This window comes from Lotus japonicus, chromosome 3 (assembly GCF_012489685.1).
Source record: "Lotus japonicus ecotype B-129 chromosome 3, LjGifu_v1.2".
Taxonomy (NCBI): Eukaryota; Viridiplantae; Streptophyta; class Magnoliopsida; order Fabales; family Fabaceae; genus Lotus; species Lotus japonicus.
The window spans coordinates 86,185,595-86,208,119 of NC_080043.1; the positions used below are offsets into that span (position 1 = coordinate 86,185,595).

The 22,525-nt window shown below is 35.5% G+C and overlaps 4 protein-coding genes across 5 annotated transcripts; 3 read left to right on the forward strand and 1 right to left on the reverse strand.

Moving 5' to 3' along the window:
• Positions 1–5,738: 5,738 nt before the first annotated feature.
• Positions 5,739–6,338, forward strand: LOC130744908 (LOB domain-containing protein 2). Its single transcript, XM_057597069.1, has one exon. It carries the CDS (start codon positions 5,739–5,741, stop codon positions 6,336–6,338), a length of 600 nt encoding a protein of 199 aa, XP_057453052.1.
• A 1,080-nt stretch (positions 6,339–7,418) lies between these two features.
• On the forward strand, positions 7,419–11,450 carry LOC130746845 (pentatricopeptide repeat-containing protein At1g06270). Of its 2 annotated transcripts, XM_057599588.1 has the most exons (5): positions 7,422–7,574; positions 8,262–8,351; positions 9,118–10,248; positions 10,374–10,465; positions 10,667–11,450. In XM_057599588.1, exon 3 carries the CDS (start codon positions 9,171–9,173, stop codon positions 10,197–10,199), a length of 1,029 nt encoding a protein of 342 aa, XP_057455571.1. In that variant the 5' UTR covers positions 7,422–7,574; positions 8,262–8,351; positions 9,118–9,170; the 3' UTR covers positions 10,200–10,248; positions 10,374–10,465; positions 10,667–11,450. The 2 variants fall into 2 exon arrangements, with proteins under 2 accessions (XP_057455570.1, XP_057455571.1); XM_057599587.1 differs by lacking the exon at positions 8,262–8,351 and having other exon boundaries at positions 7,419–7,574.
• Positions 10,691–11,495, reverse strand: LOC130744909 (cysteine endopeptidase RepA-like). Its single transcript, XM_057597070.1, is given in 4 exon segments — positions 10,691–10,842; positions 10,845–11,057; positions 11,060–11,272; positions 11,489–11,495. Coding segments are annotated over 4 exon segments (585 nt in total).
• Positions 11,496–15,019: 3,524 nt separating this feature from the next.
• On the forward strand, positions 15,020–18,188 carry LOC130746846 (basic leucine zipper 61-like). The gene is made up of 4 exons (XM_057599589.1): positions 15,020–15,873; positions 16,496–16,586; positions 16,706–16,832; positions 17,460–18,188. Exons 1-4 carry the CDS (start codon positions 15,242–15,244, stop codon positions 17,636–17,638), a joined length of 1,029 nt encoding a protein of 342 aa, XP_057455572.1. The 5' UTR covers positions 15,020–15,241; the 3' UTR covers positions 17,639–18,188.
• The last annotated feature ends 4,337 nt before the right edge of the window (positions 18,189–22,525 follow it).

Here is a 22,525-nt window from a genome sequence, read left to right on the forward strand (position 1 = left end):
AATTTACGATCAGAAGTAAGGATTAGTATCAGTACCTTGAGACCTACGCGTAGCAACGAACTGTGGAACGATCAGGCAAGAATCAGCGAAAAACTCTCCTCCTCCTTCTCCTCTTGTGGCCGCGGGTTTGGGTGGGTTTTGGGGGTCTTTTTTTTTGTTTTTTCATTCTTCAAGCTACACATATATATATAGTGAATGAAATGGAAGATATTTACCAAGGATCGGATAAGGATGGATTGATGGAGGGATAATGATGGATAGATATTTTGAGAAGATATTTTGTAAAGATATAGATAAGGATGGATAGATATTTGTGAAGATCAGATAAGGATGGATAGATATTTGTAAAAATCAGATAAGGATGGATAGATATTTGTAGAGATCAGATAAGGATGAATAGATATTTTGTAAACCGGTACAAATTAGTTTAGATATCGGAGGATTTAACTCATAGAGTTAAGATAAAAATATAAGAGTGATTCCGATTTTTTTCCTGCGCATTCCTCTGTGAATTCTAAGATAGGTTATGGCGGCAGAATTCCAAAACTCAAAAGAGGTTTCTTGGAATTAAGGTAAACAATCCAAAGTCGGTGTAAATCTATTTTACCCGAAAAGTTACTTTTTGCGGTGAATGTCGGATGAGAAAACTTCTCTCTGAAGAAAGATGGGAAACATCACGAGAAATAGGTGTACGCGTGTGGAATCTTCGTTTGAAGCTCCGAATAGAAAAAGTCTTCATCAACCGTTTATTCTAGGTTTCTTGAGCTATCAGGGTTTAAGTTTCGGCAAACCTCCGAGAACTAGAATCGGACGTTCGTGCATTCCAGGGTTTCGCATCAAAACGCTTGTCATGGAAGGATTAAGAGAAGTTCTAACATTTCTCTGAAGATTTTTGGAATTAGTTTCCATCGTGTCTTTAAGTGCGAATTAGTCGTTTACTAACGTTTTCGCCCTAAGGCGGAAGTGAATACTACTCGTGCTATAACTATATCGACTATAGTACTATTCTTAGTCATTTCTTGAACTTTCTTCTTCATAATATAAATCCAAACATCAAACGAAAGTCAAGTTCCTCTCACGCTTACCCAGAATCCTATGCGTGAGCTGTAAATTATTTATTTATTTAATTCTAAAATCTTGGGTCTTACAATGAACCAGCTTCGCCGGCTCCTACTTCCCCTGTACAGACGAACACCCCTCCTGTTGGGCCTCCGGCTTCGCCTGCTTCACCGTCGGCTCCTTCCCCTGTTGTGGCTCAGGTTCCACTTGCTCCTCTTGCTGCTCGTCCGCGGACTCGTTCTCAGAATGGTATTTTTAAGCCGAATCCGCGATATGCCTTGGTTCATGCTCAGCCTACTGGTCTTCTCACTGCTTTGCATGCTGTTACTGAGCCTAAGGGATTCAAATCAGCTATGAAGCATCCTCAGTGGTTGGCAGCCATGGAGGATGAACTTTCTGCCCTTCATAAAAATTGTACTTGGACTTTGGTTCCTCGCCCTTCCACTACAAATGTTGTTGGAAGTAAATGGGTCTTTCGCACTAAATTCCACAGTGACGGCACTGTTGAGCGCTTAAAAGCGCGTTTGGTGGCTCAGGGTTTCACGCAGATTCCAGGCTTCGATTACTCTCTTACTTTCAATCCTGTTGTCAAAGCTACTACTGTACGCCTTATTTTATCTCTTGCCGTGCTTAATGATTGACAACTTCATCAGTTGGATGTCAAAAATGCTTCCCTTCATGGTCATCTCAATGAAACTGTTTATATGGAACAGCCTCATGGATTTGTTGATCCTCGTTTCCCGACTCATGTGTGTCGGTTGAACAAGACTCTCTACGGCCTCAAACAGGCGCCTCGTGCTTGGTTTCAGTGCTTAAGCTCTTTTCTGCTGCGTAATGGTTTTTCGTGTAGTCGGGCTGATCCATCCTTGTTCTTTTTCTACAAAGGACATATTACGCTTTATCTTCTTATGTATGTGGATGACATCATTCTTACTGGTAGTGATCCCTCTCTTCTGACTCAGTTTATTGCTCGCCTTAATGCTGAGTTCACCATTAAATATCTGGGTAAGCTTGGCTACTTCCTTGGTCTTGAGATCACTTATACTCCTGATGGTTTGTTCTTGGGACAAGCCAAATATGCACATGATTTGCTTTCTCGTGCTATGATGCTTGAGGCCAGTCCTGTTTCGACGCCCTTGGCTGCCGGTTCCCATCTTGTCAGTTTTGGTGAGGCTTACTCAGATCCTACGCATTATCGCTCTTTGGTTGGGGCCTTGCAGTACTTGACTATTACTCGTCCTGACTTGTCATATGCTGTTAACACGGTTAGTCAGTTCCTTCAGGCTCCGATTGTGGAACATTTTCAGGCTGTCAAACGCATTCTTCGTTATGTCTGTGGCACGCAACATTTTGGTCTTACGTTTCGTCGTACCTCATCCCCCGCTGTTCTTGGTTATAGTGATGCTGATTGGGATCGCTGCACGGACACTCGCCGCTCTACTTATGGCTACGCTATTTTTCTTGGTGATAATCTATTGTCTTGGAGTGCCAAGAAACAACCCACTGTTGCTCGCTCTAGTTGTGAATCTGAGTACCGAGCTATGGCTAATACTGCTTCCGAGCTCGTTTGGTTGCTTAATCTTCTCCATGAGCTTCGTGTTCTACTCAGTGACAACCAAAGCGCCTTGTTTATGGCTCAGAATCCTGTTGCTCATAAGCATGCCAAACACATTGACTTGGATTGTCACTTCGTTCGTGAGCTGGTTGCTTCTGGCCGTTTAGCTGTTCGTCCGTTGTTTGAGCTTTTTCGATCTAAGCTTCGAGTTGGTCTCAATCCAACGCTAAGCTTGAAGGGGGGTGTTAGAGATAAATAGCCATAATATCCTACAGGATATTCCTCTGTTATTATTTGTTATATTTTGTAATACGCCTCAGAATATTCCTTATCATATTCTGTAATTTTCTATTATAAATAACATTGTCTACCTCACACACAATTTGTGGTGAGAGTATCCAATCTTACACTCGACCTCAAAAGTTAGTTCAAATGTGATGATTGTTCTGCCTTATATGTGAGCTTATGAGCATATCTCTGGTCTTCAACGTAACACTTCTCAACATATCTATTCTTATCTTTATGGGTGGTTAGTTATTGAAGACTCACTAATTGGTTTTCATTTTCTCCGGTAAAGCATTAACATAAAATATTCTTGATATATAATAAGTGACACAGTACAATGTTATTTAGCACCAACTGTAGTTACCCTCTTTTGGCCTCTTTTTTTTCTTCAAAAAACAAACTTGTACTCTGGGTTATGGTTCACAACTTCACATGAAAGAAAGGGGACTAAATTCCAATCATCCCCAACTAAAAGCTGTGTCAGTAGCATACATAAGTCAATTGTAAGCTTTAACAACACATCCAAATGTACATTGGAAAAGTAGTGATAGAAATACATTTTCTTTAGCTAGTCTTCAGATACACCATTTTGCAGTGTTTTTAATCGATAATTATTTGTCCACACCTCTAAATTGAGGTGGAAAGAGGTGGAGGAGGAGAGAGATATGAAGAAAAGAAAAAGTAAGAGAGAGAAAGTATAAGATGTGATAGATGATAAGAGGAGAGAGATAGAAATAAAAATAGGTGGAAATGAAGTGTATAAATAAGGAAGTGTGTATATATCATTACTCGTTTTTAATTATTGAAAAGTATCGTGAGAGTAAAAACTGCTAGAAAATGATGCCTCATAATATATATATATATATATATATATATATATATATATATATATATATATATATATATATATATATATATATATACACTCGTGCAGATTATATGTTACCATGACCTCCACCATTTATTCCCCCCTCTTGTCTCTTGATTTGGTTTTTCTTTTCACCTTCTCCAATTAATCTCTTGGAGTTTGTGATTTTTTGCTCATCCTTAGTTCCATGCTCCTGACCAATTAACTCACTTAAAGTTGGCTTAACATGTTGAATGCACATCATCATATGAGTGGGGAGTTACCTTAAGCTAGACAACAGCTCCAATAACTATGGCTTTATAATGATGATTTAGTGTGAAAAGGTCTAGTTCAACCTTGTTTTGCTAAGTAACTAAAGTTCTTTTGAATATGGCTAGGGAGAGATTCATCGAAAAAAATATAGCTAGGGTGAGTAAATTAAAAAAAAAATTCATTGTCAAAAAAATGTTTTACAAGAACAGAGACACCGGCATATAAGAGAGAAATTAAGAGAAAAAATAATAAATATAGAAAATGTTTGTTTAAATTGCACATGAGAGTGATTTAACCTAAATCCTAGGAGGATCGGACTAGCTTACAATACTAAGATAAATAAGTAAAAAAATTCATAACTCTTTTCTTTATTTTTTAAAATGGTATCATGATTTATACAACCTCTATAAAAAATGTAAAGTTTAATATGAGAATACAATACTATATACATTGTTTTTTTTACAAGAGGGAAACTATATACATATTGTTTAAGGGAAATGAAAATCACAAATGTTATAATTAAAAATTAATTATTTTTAAAGTGAAACTAAGGTTTCAAATGGAAAAAAAGTGAAGACTCTATTTTGTCGTACGGAATATATTAAAATCATTTTACAGCATAATTTTATAGATGATGACAAACATTAATAAAGTTTGGTTAATTTGGCCTCATCACCTCAAGAACATGCCCTTATGATTACTGCCAAGACTATCATTATAAAGTAACATAAACAACCATTAAAAGTTTAATCAGCCAACAGCCTGTAACGAGGATCCAGATAAGAAATCACAAAAAACAGAACAACTTAATTAGTGACTAGCTAGCTAGATCAGTATTTCCCAAGGTTATTTTTAATCTATTAAACTAAACTTCTTATTCTTTATCTTTCTATGATTTACCTAAATAATAATTGTCACCCCAAGATAGCTCTTTGACGACAACCATCTTTTCATGCATTTCCTAACCATGCAATTTTCTTGCTATACATATATATGCTCTATATATCATTTGTAAAACATCTCTTCTAAGTTCATTCGCATGAGAAGACAACAGACATTAATAATTGCGTGAGGTTTGTATGTTGAATTCCCCTGGTTTATGCGGACTTTAGTATGTCTCCATTTTGATTGTTTTGTGTTTTATCTTTTTCGTTTTTTTCTTCTTCCAAAAAATATATGTATGTGTAAGGATATTAATAGGCCGAAAATATCATGTTAAAGAGGTCACTTTTTTTCGAAGGTAAAGAAGTCAATGGGCTACGAATTAATATGCTAGCGGATTAATAAGCTTTTTATAAAAAAAAATATTGTGAGTTCTAAAAATATTTAAATATGGTACTATATACTGTATTTATTTATATTAATAGTCTAGATCCAACCTCTATAGTTCATTAGACTTTTTCAAAATCCTAAAGCGTAACCTATTTTCCAACATACACATTTTTTGACAAGTCATCCGTCCCTCTTTAACTTAAAGTAAGGAAAACAAATTAGTTTCCCAACTTTTACTTAATATATTAATCAAAGCAGGGTAGCTCCTTAATTATCCACCCCTCTTTATTTCTTCTTAATTTTACCCTTTAGAAGCTATTCAAACAAGAATTATCTTTTTTTGGTAGATAACAAAAATTATATTTATATAGACTGTTATATATTTGTTTGTAGTATCTTATGCAATATGTGAAATTTATTTTTCATAAATCCTAATATGTTATCAGGATGGAAAGAAGAACAAACGGAACACATTTTGCGTGTGCTGCATGCAAGCATCAAAGGAAGAAATGCAATGAAAATTGCATATTGGCCCCTGTTTTTCCAGCAAGTAAAACTCGTGAATTCCACGCGGTACATAAGGTTTTCGGTGTCAGCAACGTAACAAAGCTAGTGAAAATTGCAAAGGATGAGGAAGATCGAAGAAGAGTGCTAGACTCATTAATATGGGAAGCAATGTGCAGGCAAAAAGACCCTATACTTGGCCCTTATGGAGAGTACATGAAAATTTACAATGAGTATAAGAAAGTGTTCAATGAGCTAACCATATACAAGAATCAAAAGTTCCTATTGCAATTGCCATATCAAGGTGACCAACCAAACTGTGTTCATCAAGATTTGATTGCATTGAGGGGGGGCAAAGAATTGAATCATAAAGGAGAAGTAGTGGTTGATGATGAATTGGTTAATTATGTTAATGATAATAATGATTGTGTTATCGATTCAACTATGTATGGTGGCTATCATTCAAATTATTTACACGATTTTGAGAATATGATGAGGCCGGAAGTTGTGACTCCATTCCAACAGCATCCTCGTCCACACTAAATTACAGGTACCAATCCCTTGAGTCTTGAATTTATCACGAGTAATGATATTTTTACACCTTTTTTTTTTTTTTTCTTATATCTCATTTTCACCCCTTCTTCTTTTAATCTCTTTCTGCATTTTCTGTCACTTCACACATTATATCACTTATATATATTAATTCTCTTACTGTTTAGTGGAGTGGAGAAGAAAAAGAGGTGGGTACTATAAATTCTCTTACTTGTGAGAGCATAAAAGGGCGTGTTTGCGAATACATAGAACTTTAGTTAAACACTTATATCAATTTTACTTATCATAAGGCTAGTTGTTCTTAAGTTTATTTGAGAATGTTAATGAAATAAACTCAAAAGATCTCATTTTGAGATATAAATGTTTATCCAAAACTAATTAAAAAAATTTATCAAAAAATGTTAATAATAATTTATAGATACTTGAATAAGTACACACCGACATACTTATACTATAAAACAAGTTCAATTAAACTTTTCTAAACATAAAATTGGGAAATTACTTATAAAACTTAAAAAAATTGTCACACCTGGAAATCATATATTAAATGTGCACTAGTAAAAAAATTAGAAGTTTGGTAAATTTCCCAATTATGAAAATAAATTTGCTAATTTACTTTTTTGCATTTGTTGCAGGTCGATTCAATCACGTGAATAATCGTGTGTTCATTTACTAGTTGGAAAGCATTTACATAAGTTTGAAGGTTAAAATACACATTTCAAAACACTAGGTCTTTGGGCCGTTGGGTGGACGTAGGTATGTACACATTTGTGTTGCAAACACGCTCTAACCGGACCGAGTATGGAATGTTACACATCAAATGTGAGAACAAACCATAGTTGTTTATCTTTGTATTTGTAATTTTTTATATAGGAGTTCTCTTATTACATGTAATTTTTATGTGAAATTAATTTCACTTCATATTTTTAAATATCATAAGTGTCGTACTCCTTTTTATTTAATGAAGTTATTTGTTTCTATCATAAATTATGAAAACCGGTTTCGGGTAACGGTATGAAGAAACCGGGTTGTGCCCGGTTCGTTAACCTGACCCGTTCTTTCGTACCAACATTCGCTGAACTCACTCTGAGAAAAATGTCACACGAATAGAACCCTAATCCCAAATCGACTGTCGATCATTGTGAAATCGGTTCATGGATCATCATTGTTGCTCGCGAAATTGAAATCTGCCACTGAGCTGATGAATTTCTTTTGCTGGTTTTGAAGGTATTTTGTTCTTTTTTTGATTCATATGGCTTCAAATTTACTGAGAATTTTGGATGAGTTTCTGTTGAAGTGTTACGCTGTGTTGTTAATTCATGGTTGCATTAACTTTATAATTGTGGTTCTTATGTTCTTAGCTGTTACTTGAAGTTCATGCAATTGTGATTTTTAATGGTTGATAAATGATAAGGATTGTTTGTCATTGTGGCAACAGTTAGTGAGAAATTTTGCTTTGAGAGAATGAAATTATCTATTTTCTAGTAGTTAAGAATCGTTTAAAATTTTGAAGTTATGGGGGGTTTGGAACTTTAGCTAAGAACATTAACTAAGCTTATATAGTACATTATTAAGAAGTTTATCTTCAAGTGATAGATAGAAGAGACTAAATGTAAGATTGGAAAATTTAGTAAAGTGACTTAGTAGGAACTTGCTGTGAAGAAGAGTGGTGAGTAAGGTTCACAGATAGAGGTTCTATGGGAGCATTATCCTTCTTAGTTCGATCAAAATGACCTTCATAGGCAAGAAGGGCAAAACACTTGAACAAAAGAGAAATACAACAAACGCAAACAGAGAGAATTTAGGTCAAAATTAAAAAATGGAACCCTAGATTTGTGGCCCTTCGGGAAGCAAGGTGAATCGCTGTTAGGAGCCAGGATCGAGCCTCTTACCGCCTTGTGTTGTTCCTGCTAGCGGTTTAAGAACACGATTGAAGATCCTTGGCAGCGATATCTTGTTCTCACGGCGACGACAGTGGAATGAACAGAACATCCTCAACTCAAGGTTAGATTGTTTTTCTCTTCAATTTAGAGTATTCTGCTTTGCTGTGCAAGTGAACCTACAACACAACACCAAATACTAAAACACCCATCGAAACATCTCCGTCTGTTTACATGTTAGAACCCAGTTCATGCCGTTTTACTCACTACTTTGATCTTCCAACTTGTTATGAAGTGCAGAATGTCCATATACTTTTACCCCCAATTACGGCTTTGATGTTTACCAAAGAAGCAAGATTTGGTGAAATACTATTGTTAAGTAAAAATCATGATAGGTTCATTGTTTTTTGCATTTGTTGTGTTGATCAACCCTATACGCAGAAAAAGGGGGAAGTTGTATTTTTGATCAAAACAGGGTCAAGTCCGGTATAAGGGAAGTTATATAATTTGAAAGCCATGCACATAGTTAATGCCATTCATATTTCTTTTATCTTGATTACAGTATTAAAATGATTCCTATATGTTGAAAGAATTGATATTTGTGGTAATAGCTGTTCAGCCTGTTCTATATATTATATGCATGTACCTCAGCTTTTACCTAATAAGAATTCTGTATGTCATTACTGTAATGGCATGCCGCGCTTTTATGATTTTATCATTACACTGTCTTTTAAACCACTGACAATGTCTAGCTGGTAGTTTCTAGTGATAGTTGCATATTTTATCAATGGTTGGCCATATAATTGCGTTTATGTCTTTCTGTCTGCTGTCATATAAATCCTCATACCATTTTGCCCCTATTTATGTATTTCCATGGAATTTTTTCTCAGGTTTTTGTTTCCTTATGTAACAAGTGCTCCGGTACTAAATTAGTTGATCAAGCATGGTGGTTGGAGCAATATTGCGCCATAGATTTCTTCTTCACTTCAGTCCTATTTCAAACCAATGTTCTTCAGTTCGTTTAGTGTCTTCTTTGCAAAAGGTTGAGCAGGCTGTTAGAGCTGAAGTAGAAGCCAAAAACTACATCAAAATTCCTGACCTTCTCATGTCCTTGGAGTCCTGCCAAAACTCAAATCCTTTTTCTTTTCTTTCTTCTTTTCCTCAAACCTTACAAGTACAAATTGTTGATGAAATGTTGCAATCTTTTATACCTCTTAGACCTCGCTCTAAACCTCAGCTAGCCTATTCCTACATTCTTTCTTATACCCTCCAAAGTTCACATCCCTTCCCTGTTGCACTTGCTGTCCTACAACGGACTCTACGTTCTGGTTGTCTTCCAGTTCCTCAGACACATGTTCTCCTCTCATCTGCTTGGTTAGACAGGCGACTTCTGCCTCTTTCTGTAGCTAATATTTTACTTGAGATGCCGTCAATTGGATATCATCCTGACTGTGGGACTTGTAATTATCTACTATCATCCCTTTGTGCTGTTGATCAATTAGCGGAGGCTGTTAAAGTCCTGAAGGGCATGGGTGGAGCAGGATGTATTCCTGATTCAAATAGTTATGGCATTGTCATTGGTGCGATGTGCAGAGTGAGGAAGACTTCTGAGGCACAGGATTTGATGAAACAAATGGTGGTGAAATATGGGTTGACCCCAGGACAGGGAACACTGGTGGGATTGTTTGCAGCATTACGGGCAAACAGGGACATAAGACAAGCTATCGAGATGATTGAATTCCTGGAGAAAGAGGGTTACTCTGTTGGATTTGAGAGTTATGAAGTGGTAATTGAAGGATGCTTGGAGAAACGTGAGTATGTTTTGGCTGGAAAGGTTGTGATAAGGATGACAGAAAGAGGTTTTATACCATATATCAGAGTCAGGCAGAAGATAATTGAAGGTTTAGCCAGTATCAATGAGTGGAAGATAGCTTGTGCTGTGAGACAAAGATTTGCAGCACTTAAATCTTAGCTGTAAACTTATTTGCAGTTGGCCAATTACAACTCTTAATCCTGAAAAGGTGACTACACTACATATTTTTTTGTACGATATTCAAAAGAATTTTGCGTAAGGTAGATGTTTGCAACAGGAATATGGAGTAGCTTCATGATTAGGGAAATCTTTGTTTTTGTTTTTGATTTTAAGGAACTGCTCACTACTGAGGGGGATCTGGAACCTACAAATTTTTCTTGGTATAGTTGGATGGAGAAGAAGATGAAAATGGAGTGACATTTGCTGTAAGTATTTTAACTGTGTACTCTTATATTTTTCTTGCTATTTTGTTTAAGCTGTGAATCCAATTTTTTTCCCCCTTGATGTCCTTAATTTGTGTTTCTGCATATTATTAAACTCATCCCAATAGTTGCAGTGCCATACTTTAACCTTTCTAAGTACATAAATTTTCATGAGCTGACATATTTCATTCTACAACACCGCAGGTCAATTAGCCTCCAAGTATTTGCTTAATGCTTGACAGGGTAGGTAGCATCCATGGCAATGCCACAAGTACCACCTTTATTCCTAGCACCCCGCTTCATCCTAACCTAACTAGATTCACCGCAGTCATTTCCCCATGAACTTTTCACAATCCTGTACTTTTTACCATTTTCTTCATACCAATTATTGTCATGCCATGATTGAGGTTCTTTCCGTAACTTCCCGAAAAAATACATTTTGAATAAAATTGGAATGTATAACCTCCAGCATCAGTTGCAACAGAGACAGGTTGATGAACAACTGCAGATTTTAGCATTTTCTTATTACCAGCAGATACCTTTTCATAGCCACCTATGGTGACTGCATGGTCTCTAGCTTTGGCCTTGTTGAGTTACCATCTGTTCCTTGATAAGGATACGCTTCATCAGTGGCAAGCCGACCGTGCTTGCTGATGTAGGTGAAAGCTGTTTCCATCTCGCCACCTTCACAGCCTTGGTTCCCATTTCTAATATCACAATCTATCAGCTGTTGTTCAGACAGAGAAACCAACTTCCCTGTTTTTATTTTGTTGGTGCCTTCAACAGCTGCCACTGCGGAGAATGCCCAACCTCCCGCATCAAGAGAGTAGACACAAATGTGAAAACGTTAAAACATGTTCTTTTGCTAATCATCAGATCAGATGACTTTTCATACGCTCAATTGTAAGGAATTTACTTATGTATGAGATTCTAGAAGACATCTATCTCTATTCTCTAATTCATGTGGTCAGATTCAAAACTTTTAACATTTTAGATAAACCTTGTCCCTTTATTTAATCAACCAACCATCCATGTTTGGTGTGTATGTATAGGAGATTAGGAGCCTAGTAGGCAGTAGCTGCTGAACTGTATTATCTGGTACATTGAATGAATTCAATTTGGCTTCTCTCAACCATGCATATACTATTTATTGTAACTTGCAAGAAGCTTTACCACAATGGCTTTGATCCTTGACATGTGTATCTGCACCCATTCTTCCTCCAATCTATGCTTTTTGGTAGATCCCCATTGTCCTGATACATGAATCCTGTCTGTAAATGCAACTGCGGTCGAAAACCCAGATAGGTACTTCTGAACTCTTCATTTGTAAGATCTGCAAACTTATTGGCCTTGAGCTTATAAGAATAGTTTTGAGAGTTGCAGAACTCTATGAGCTTGACATTTGCTTGGTAAATGCCAAGACGGGTATTTTGTCCCTATATTTTCGTCCATGTCGTTTCAGCCAACTTTCATACCTCTTCCTCATGACTTTTGGATCAGTTGAATTGTTCTTACTTCTTAGTGCAGATGGAGAATGACAGTGTGCATTGGTATTTATTATAAGCATCATACTTTCATTCTCTATGTCATGTTTTCTTTATTTACACATTGAATGCATGCACATTACTGTTCAGAGGTGTTTCCGTTGCAACTTTATCTACTTGTCTCCGTATTTTCCTTGCATGTGAGTTTAACAGGAAATAATTCTACTCATTTTCTGTTCATGACCATAGTACAGAGGTACATGTCTTCGAATTTGCTCAAGGTTTACCTGCCTGAGAACGATTGAATTCTGACACATTTAAATGTTTTTATAGGCATGTTCCTCAATTTATGCTGTTTCAATTGCTGGGAATAGTTTGTTCTTGTTTAAGCGTAATTGTGATGCCTTTGTGTTGAATGAATTTGAATTTAATGAAAGATGTTTATGATAGTCCTTTGTGATAGTTAATGCCTTATACTATTTGAATTAATTTAAAGATTATGGAAGAACCAGGGGTCATGTCCAGCTAAAGACATAGCTGGACATGAATGAGAAGGGAACCCTTATTAGAATCTAATTAATATCATTGTGGAATCTTAAAATGAACATTGAAGAGCCATAAATATGCCTTATCCTCAAGTTGTTTAAGCCATCAATATATGATGTGTTACAAGTTAAATAATTAGCATACACATGCTCTTTGGTGCTTCATGAAGATAACGGCATAATATATTTGAGATTCTTCTCTTCAAACTTAGTTGAGATTCTTCTTTTCTGAATTGGTTGGGATTTCTTCAATTACTCCAGAGAACATAGTTCATAATGGAGCAAACTCATTTTCCAATAGGATCGTCATAGTTACGGAATATGATTGATTTATCAATTCGTAGTGAGTGATCACAATTGACTAATGAATGACAGACCAAGTGAATAGGTGATTAAAGGGAACAAAATCTATTTTAAAAAATAACAGTAATCATAGTTACCGTGTTAAAAAAAAACCTACCAAACCTTATGCTTATAACATCAATTGCGATGTTAATATCTTTAAAAAAAATGCCTTTATCTAATTATCATTTACCTGCAATTTCCGTCTTCTTATACAAGCAGTGTTTGGGCCAAGAATATATGTATAACTAATTACAGGCGTTAATTAACAGTAAGCTTGGATTAATTAGTATTTCAATCTAATATTATTCAATTAGCAGGATATATAGGGGCAAAGAGGTAGGAGAGGAAGGCAAGGCCGAAGGACTAATAGATGCTATATTATATATGAAGTCCGTCCATGGTGATATCTTGCTATTAACCATGATTGAGCTTTTTGTCAAACTCTTTTATACTTAAAAAAACAACATTGATTCCAATTAAGATAAGATGAAGGAAGAAGGTACCTTGAAATACAGAGAGAGGGAGAGAGGCATATACCCTACATGTGGGAATGATTTGGGGACAAAGCAAAGAAAGCATAGTGGGAGCAAACAATTCACATGGGGAGGATAACATGATCCTTCACAAGAAGGCCTCTCCTTTTTCCTCCCTTTCATTCACAGCTCACACCCCAAACCCACGAGTCCACATGATTCTACTGCCTATCACTTAATTACTTTTTCTTTTCAATGATTATAAAGGTATTCTAACATCTAATAGCTAGTGAGACTAATCTTTTATCCAACAATCAACGCTCTAAGCGATATGAGGTTGATCAATGAATTTTTTTCATTCATAAAAATTGGAAATAAAAAACCCCCAATCACTTACTTAAAGAATGAAATGTGAACCACTAAACCGACTCACTTTATTACCTATCTCTTAATTACTTTTCCTCTATAGCATGCTACCTAGCTTTTCAATGAAATGATTAACAAAACACGTCGCACCCCATGCATAATCACTACACCCTTATAAATAATCTCCTATGCACATGGCCTTTGTTCTCCTCTCATATAAAGATATGATTTCACCAATCACTAACTCCCTCTTGTGGGGTTTGTCTTTCCTTTTGTCTCTGAGACAAATCTTTTCAATTCTATCCAGAACGTGGACACGATTCACTCGAATCAATTCAATTACCTAATTTCGTTTTCATTTCTTAATTTTGGTGAATAGAAGTCATCTTCTTTTTCCTTTTAATATCATTAACCTATAATTCTAGGGACAAATTGTCTAAATTTAAGATATTTTCCCTAACCACAAATGAAATCCACGTCATTGTTTGTATTTTTGTACAAAATTAGTTTGTACTAATTAGCATTTCTGCTCCAAAACATAACAAAATCAGTTTGACCTTTCCATAACTCTTTTTTTCCTTTCCCTAACAATTGAACTTGTTAATATTGCAATTTTAAATTAGGCTCAATTACATTTTCCCCCTATAATTTCAGGAATGCGTGATATTGATCCCTGTAGTTTTAATTGTTCAAGTTAAGTCTCTCTAAAAATTGAATAAATTAGGTCAAGATGTTAACTTATCAATTAATAACTATGAAAAAATTTACATAAATCACAAGTTCTTATGTTGAAATAACATGAATCATCTTAAATTTGTGGCTCAGTCAATCAACTTTTTTTCATTAGTTTTGGTGACAAGTTAACACCCAAATGAGCTTGTTCAATTTTAAAAGTAAATTGACTTAATAACTTGAGCAATTGAAACTATATGGACTAAAATCATGCATTCCTGAGGCAGAAAATAAAAGGGGAAGAGCCCTCATATATAGAGAGGAGAGAATGTTCTATAATAATGAGATTTATAACCAAATTTGAGAGAAAAAAAAGTGACATTATTATAAGGGTATCCCACTAAAGAGAAGGTCACAAGGGCACGTGGTGGCTGATTCCCACTAGTTATTAATCCAGTGGCGACTTTCCAGTAATACCATTGAGTCCCAACCCCTCTTCCCAGCTGTTGATAGCTGTCCAATCTCTCCCATGTGACCCCACTGCACAACACACATACCCCAAATATTTCTTTTTGGGATTTCAATCTTCTAAATAAAAAAATAATCACAATTAAAAATTGACCCATTTTTTATTTTCCAAAAAAATTCATGACTTTGTTGTTTTTTCTTCCCCCTAACATTCCCTGTGAATGCTGCAGACATTCATATATTTATAAAAAGGCTTTGCTAGAGCCTCATCTGTTCCATTTCTGATGCAATGTGCATAGATATATCTTATATATATAGCAACAACAACAACATAATTTGAGGCTTGCAAAAATCAAAGGTCCAGTTTGTTTTGATTCTCTCTTAATTCATTACGTCTCATTGTTGTTGTTGTTGTGTCTATCTCAAATGGCACAATTACCTCCAAAGGTTCCAACCATGTCACCAAGTTGGCCAGACTTCTCCTCCTCTCACCACCAAAAGATGCCATCAATGAATGGTGGCATCAACAATAATCACAACCCTTCCTGGGTGGATGAGTTTCTAGACTTCTCCTCGGCGCGGCGGGGCGCTCACCGGCGGTCGGTGAGCGACCCCGTCGCGTTCCTGGAGATGCCAATGCTGGACAAGCACGGCGGCAGGAACAATGTCCACGATGATGGGGAGTTCGACAAGTTTGATGATGAACAATTCATGTCCATGTTCAATGATGAGATCTCTGGGGTCCACAATATGCCGCCGCCGCCGCCAACAAAAACAGCAACGTTGTCCACCTCCAACCCTTCAAGCCCTGAGGAGCAGAATTTCGTCAATGATGAGAAAGAGACCAAGAAGGAGGTGGAGGAGCAAAAGAAGAAGGAAGAGGAGGAGGAGGAGGAAGAAGAAGAAGAAGAGGCGTGCCATCACCTGCAGCAACAATTGAAAAATGAACCGGATGAGGTTGAAAGCCAATGCGAACAGGAAAATCCACAGGGTTCAAATAACACCAGTGCTACTAATTCTTCCAATGATAGAATTACTGACCCCAAGAGAGTCAAAAGGTAGTCATCACAACCATTCATGTCATTTAATTTCTGAAATGTTTGGAAACTTGTTAAAAAATCACAAGAAAACCAAAATCGTGGCAAAAATTAAGAAAAGTTACTTGTCTACCAAGATTTGGCTTGGATTCTTGTCTTCAGGTACACCTCTTTCGGTACACCTCTTTTCTCATGGTAATTTCATGCAATGCCCCCATGATACAAAATTGGATAATGATGTCAACTTCCTAAAATGTAAAAATAATTCTCATCTTTTTTGTGAGCTTGATTTTGCTATCATGTGCATAAGAAATTTTCTGTAATTAATTTTAATGTTAAAATTAATTCTGGAAAGAATTTCCTCTAATTAAGTAGATTTTTATAGTAGCATAATTGATTTTTGGAAAAATAAGTTGATCAAACAAACTAGTTATATATTTTAATGGTTAATTAGGTTATGAATCATTCTTATGATTGAGAATACTTGCTCTTCATAAATCATAAACTGATATTCATTTTCCTCTTGAATATTTCTGCAAACTGTTTGATAGTTTTCTCTATTATCTTTCTGCAAATGGAAATTTATGAACCGTTGATAAGGTTTTTTTTTTGTGTCTCTAAATTCTGGTTTAATTTGCATCAGAATCTTAGCAAACAGACAATCTGCACAAAGATCGCGAGTGAGGAAGCTGCAGTACATATCAGAGCTTGAGCGAAGTGTAACTTCATTGCAGGTTTGTGTCGACGTAATGTGATGTGACAATATCTAATAAATATTCTTCTGCTTTTTTTTTTAATAAAATGTTAATATAGATCATTGACTCTTCATTTGGTATTTGGTTGACCAACGAAGGCTGAAGTTTCAGTGCTGTCTCCCCGGGTTGCATATTTGGATCACCAACGCTTGCTTCTAAATGTTGACAACAGTGCTCTCAAGCAAAGAATCGCTGCCCTTGCTCAAGACAAGATCTTCAAAGATGGTAATCTCTTTAATCAATTATAGTTACATCTGTTTGTGTTAGCAATTTTTTCTTGGATTAATTAATCGATGTATTCATTTTGTTAATGCATGAAGAAGCAATTGATCACTAATACTCAAATTGGTAATAAAATCTGTACATAGTTGAAAACTCCTTCATGTTCTAAAATTACGGTAATTAAACGATCACACAAATAAAGAAAAGTTATCTTTATGTGAGTAATTTTTTACTATATATGCAAACATGTACTAAGAGAAAAACACTAAATTTAATGTGAATGTGCTTTATTCAAACAATAATGTATACTTGTATAGCTCCTTGAAGTTGGTTAAGTATTCACTGGATAATATTAACAAAGCTAAAGGTTAGACAAACTGGATCAAAGAGATACTAATAAAATTGCACTATGGTTGGCCTTTCCTGGTGAAATTTGCACACTATGTATAGTATTTAAATTCTTTACTTCAGAAGGGAGAAACATGCCAATTATGAAACTGCAGACATAATGTATTGAATTTAGTGAAAGTTGTTGAATGCACTAGAATTTAAGTCTGTGTCTGATCATGTGCTCAGTCTCCAACAAGTAGTTTATTAACCAAGTTATTGAATTCAATGAAATTCATGCAGCACATCAAGACGCACTGAAGAGGGAGATAGAGAGACTGAGGCAAGTGTATCACCAGCAGAGCCTCAAGAAGATGGAAAATGCTGCAGCAGGGTCACCTTTACCTTCCCCATCAACAAAGCCAACAATGTGTGATAATACTACTCACACAGAAAAGGAACAGCAGCTTCTTCACGCATGAAAGAATACCAAATGCAAGTAAGAAATCCTACATTGAAGAAGAAAAAAGAAGTGTTGAGCGGCCATCTAGTAGCTAGCTAGTTCACATGACACTGTGATTCTTTATATTTTTACAAAAGAAATTGCAGGATTTTGGATAAGAGATGGGGGGAAGAAAAATGGAAAGAATTCAACAAAAAAGAAATTGACCAAATTTGTTTGTGTGCTTGTAATGTATTGAATGATGTGATGTAGTTTGTATGTAAGTGCATGTTTGAAAATTCTTCTTCATTTGATTCTGAAAAATAATTAATTTTGTGGAAAAGTTTATGTAAGTAGCTTCTGAGCATCCGTAGACCGGACATGGTGAGAATTTTGATTAATCAATTGATGAAGGAAATGTTCACTGAGAAGAATCACGTTCTGGGGGTGGTGGTGGTAGTAGGTTTCTGCTATGAAACTGTGGAGGCACGTGATGTGTTTTACTTTAAAAGAAAGGGACCACTCAAAGTGTGCATGATTGGGATGCAGGGTAATACATGTGCAGCATGCAGTAGTGGCTTGCATCAAAATAGAGGTTGGAAGAAACAGATTGTGTCTGCTTTAACTTGATAATATAGGAGTGGAGATGTATATTGCTGCTAGCTAGCTGCTGATTCTTAATTTATTTCATCACTTGCTTCTTTATTTATTTCTTGTCTTTGATTCTTTTTATATTTAATTTGTTTGGTGCTTTTCAATATTAATTCATGTTGGAAGACAAGGACAAGTGGGCTTGATGGATGCATAAAGGAAAGTTTGTCAGTGGGTTTAATTGGTTGTATTTTGTATTATGTAATCATCTTTATTTGACATATTAATTAAAAAATCAAAATGTAAATAGTCAGTTGACTCAATTTGCCCTGTATATAGTGAAGTTTTAAGTGTTTCTGTTTTTTGAGCTGTGAACCGATCATATTTTCCTATAGACCAGACGGGGCAAACAAAAGATTATGGTTTAGATTTGCATTTCAGGGAGTCAAAAGAATAGAGAGAATCTTGGCAAATTGAGTTTATAATGGAGCAGTGGCGGATGCAAGGGGTGACATGGTCATGCCATGGTCACCCCCATAATCTTATTCTTTATACATACTAGGGGAAAAAATATGGCACCACCCAAAAATTATCATGCTTGATAACTAACCTCTCACTCTTTCTTTTACTACTATTTTTGAGATGATGCTACTATTTTTTCTAATTTATTTTGACATTTTATTTCCAATCTAGTAATGTTTATATGTCAGTTAGTATCTGTTTTACTCATTCTTCTTCTATATTTTTTCTTCTTATAAAAATGTTAAATATATACTCCCTCCGTTCCTATATGTAAGAACCAAACCACCAATGCACACCCCTTCTAGTGGTTGGTAGTATTAAATTTGTTCAAATTTATCTTGACTTTCCAAAACTACCCCAACTTATTTTTCTTAATTTCTACTCATTATTAATGGATTACATAGTGGAAAGAAAGAGAAACTAAATTAAATGAGGGTATTGTTGCAAAAATATAATTAATGCACCTTGAAATTTGAATTGGTTTTTATAAAAAGGACTGAGCTACACCCCTCATTTGGTTCTTATAATAAGGAACGAAGGGAGTATATGATTTGTCGCACAAATTATACATATTAGATTTTCTTAAAAATTTATGCACTTTAATCTTGGTCACCCCAGGGTTATGCTCCCTTGGAAGAGAGCACCAAACTAGAATGAGTTTGAACCATTGCATGACGAAACTCATTCACCCAACTAAGTCGATCGTAACCAATGCTAGATCACAAGCAACTCGACCTTAATAATTTCATAAACTCCAATAAATCCCAAATAGCCAAGAATCTATAGGCACCACAATCATTACAACAAAAACAACTTCAAAACCCGCTCCACTAGAATTTCCAAACGAGCTCTTAACGTCAGTATTAAAAGCCATCCTACACCCAACAGAAGAAGGGGACCTCCAAGAAACCCAATGTGGGAATTGGAACCTAGATGAAGACAGAGCGATCTGCGAAAGATCATGATGCATTAACATAGCGACTCCTAAACAATGTCAAACCTGCCTTAGACCGCTATAGTCACAAACTCAATGAAGTTGCGACTATACATGAGTCCTATATAAATAATTAGGTACAATTTAAAAATATATATTATAATTGTAAATTTAATGATTATATATAGGTTTAAATACTATGGAGGTCCCTGAAATTGTCTGCCGTACGAAAATAAGTCCTTGAAAAAAAAATTCCAATTCGAATCCCTAGAAATTTTTTTAAATCAGAATAAGTCCCTACTCTTGTTTCAAGCTTATGTGGCTCAACTTTTGCTGAGTCATTTATTCCACGTGGCTTTTTTATTTTTTTAAAATACACATGGATTAAAAAAAAATTAAACATTTAAATTTAAAATTAAAATCCTATTAACCTAACTAATTAGATTAATTAGGTTAATAAGATTTTAATTTTAATTAGGTTAATAAGATTTTAATTTTAATTTAAATGTTTAATTTTATTTTTTCAATCCAAGTGTATTTAAAAAATATAAAAGTCACGTGGAATAAATGACTCAGCAAAAATTGAGCCACATAAACTGGAAACATGAGTAAGGACTTATTCTGATTAAATTTTTTTTACAGGGATTCAGAATCAGAAAAAAAAAATTCAGAGACTTATTTTCGTACGACAGACAATGTCAGGGACCTCCAGAGTATTTAAGCCTTATATATATTATCATAATTTAATTTCAGTTATGTTAATTTTCAATCAATAACTGAAATACTTTTTTGAATTTTGATATCTAAACCTCTTAATATAAATGGTGACCACTCTCAACATTTCACTTTTATGATAATTTTCTATCACCTTGAAAACTTAACGGGTTTTGACTGACACAAAATGGAAAAATATCTAAACCTCTTAATAGTGGTGACCACTCTCAACTCTCAAGTTGTTTGGGGTGGTAAATACTCTTGAGTTATCTAGGTATTTTTATTCTTCCAAAGAGAGTCAATTTAAACAAGTCAAATCCTAAAAACTATTCTGGTGAATTAAAGGATACATGATCCAAACTGATATATAGAATAGGAATATGTCAATTATTCCATATTTGATTACTTGTAATTACTCTGTAATTAGGTTTAATATTTATGTATTAGTCAACTATACATTGTATAAATACTGTAACATTCATCAATAATATTCACCGTATTATTTTTATATTCTTATAATCTTACATGGTATCCGAGCGTTACACAGATCCGGAAGAAGAACCCAATTGCAATGGCGCAGGCTGGGCAGAGGAAGGCGCGCGGCTGGAGGAGGATCCTGGGCGGCAGCGCGCGGCTGGGCAGAGGCGGTGGCGCACACGGTTGAAGAAATAAATAGAAACATTTCCCATCTACTCTAAATTGTAGATCCATGCAAAATGCAGATGCCAATATATAAACCAATAATAAACTTTTCGGGTGAAAATTCAAGAAAAAACTAACGTATATAGTAACATGAATTAAAATCATATAGCACTAAAATCTATACATGTATCAAAAAAAAATCTATATATATATATATATATATATATATATATAAAATACCATTAGTAATTTAAAAAAAAAAAACCATTAGTTGCTTTCAATTCTAAAAGTAATGCATTTATTCTCTTTCAGGAATGGGAAAGCAATAAGCCAATAACATACATATACGGAACTTGATGGAGAGTCCAATTGTAAATGTACTTGCTGTCTTCACTTGAAGTAGATCTAAATTCACTTATATGAAATTTGACGTTGACAAGTTTTTTAGCTTCTACATATTGCTGTTAATGACTATTATGACATTTACTCTGGCATGAATGTGACCTTTTTGTCTGTCATGAATTTTACTGATGGTCCACTCCAGTTTATTAATTCAAGTGCATGTGCTGATGTGCAACTTACCGTTCAATATTAACACTTCAGATCGGCCAATCACTCAGAAGAGCGTTCATTGAGAGGAAGAACGTTGGCGATACATGTTGGTAGAGTATTGAGGAGGAGAAATAGGAAGCCAAATAGAGTTAGGTTTTGAAGACATTGAAGTTGGGGTGTCATGATAAACACCCGATATAACAAAGGGTGTGAGTCGTCGTTGGATCTTCTGACACGCGGTTCAATGTAATTAAATAGGTAGGTGTGTGTTGGTAGCGTTGCGGATCACTTGGGATGAGTCATAGTGGATGGAGACATGCCAAGTTGCATCCTCGGTCAAGGTAAGCAACTATGGGGGGTGCGGTCAATTTGAGATGGGCGTAATCGACTTTAGGGAGATATTCGTTGCCAGACGTAGGACGCAATTGGTTTTAAGGAGATGCGGGTAATCCTCCAGGGGAGCAATTAGATTTGAGGGAGATATAAGTGATCAGATGTAAGACACATGATTGGTCGCGATGAGCGGTTTTGGTTTGCTTAGATGCGATTGCCTTGTTGATCGACGAGATCTCACTCTGGTGTGTCAGAAAGGAAGGTGATCGGATTGGTGAAATAGGAACAACTTAATCGAGGCAAGTACTCACACAATAGTCTCCTAGCCTTGAGGCATGCGCAACTGTGGATGTTGAGAAGTACACATAATTTTGATGGCTATGTGAGTGTGTTGGTATCTCTTTTCCTTCTTGTATTGGATTGAAGTATCCTTGTACTTCATTTTAATATAATTCTTATGGCTTATAAAAAAAAGGAACCATAAAAATAAGTAATATGGGTAAGGTGCATTAAACCTAAAAACTTAACCGTTGTGGTTTGAGCTCCACTGTTCTTTTCATTTCTCATCATTTGCCAACAAGCCACCTTCTAGCTTTCTATTATAGCAAAGGAATGTGATGCTACAAAAAGAGGGAAGTG

Excerpts from the sequence above, each read along its gene's own strand:
- LOC130744908 (XM_057597069.1), top strand. The coding sequence starts at position 5,739 with ATGGAAAGAAGAACAAACGGAACACATTTTGCGTGTGCTGCATGCAAG.
- LOC130746845 (XM_057599587.1), top strand. The coding sequence starts at position 9,171 with ATGGTGGTTGGAGCAATATTGCGCCATAGATTTCTTCTTCACTTCAGT.
- LOC130746846 (XM_057599589.1), top strand. The coding sequence starts at position 15,242 with ATGGCACAATTACCTCCAAAGGTTCCAACCATGTCACCAAGTTGGCCA. Across the intron at positions 15,874-16,495 it reads GACCCCAAGAGAGTCAAAAG|AATCTTAGCAAACAGACAAT; the intron begins GTAGTCATCACA and ends AATTTGCATCAG. Across the intron at positions 16,587-16,705 it reads GAAGTGTAACTTCATTGCAG|GCTGAAGTTTCAGTGCTGTC; the intron begins GTTTGTGTCGAC and ends TGACCAACGAAG.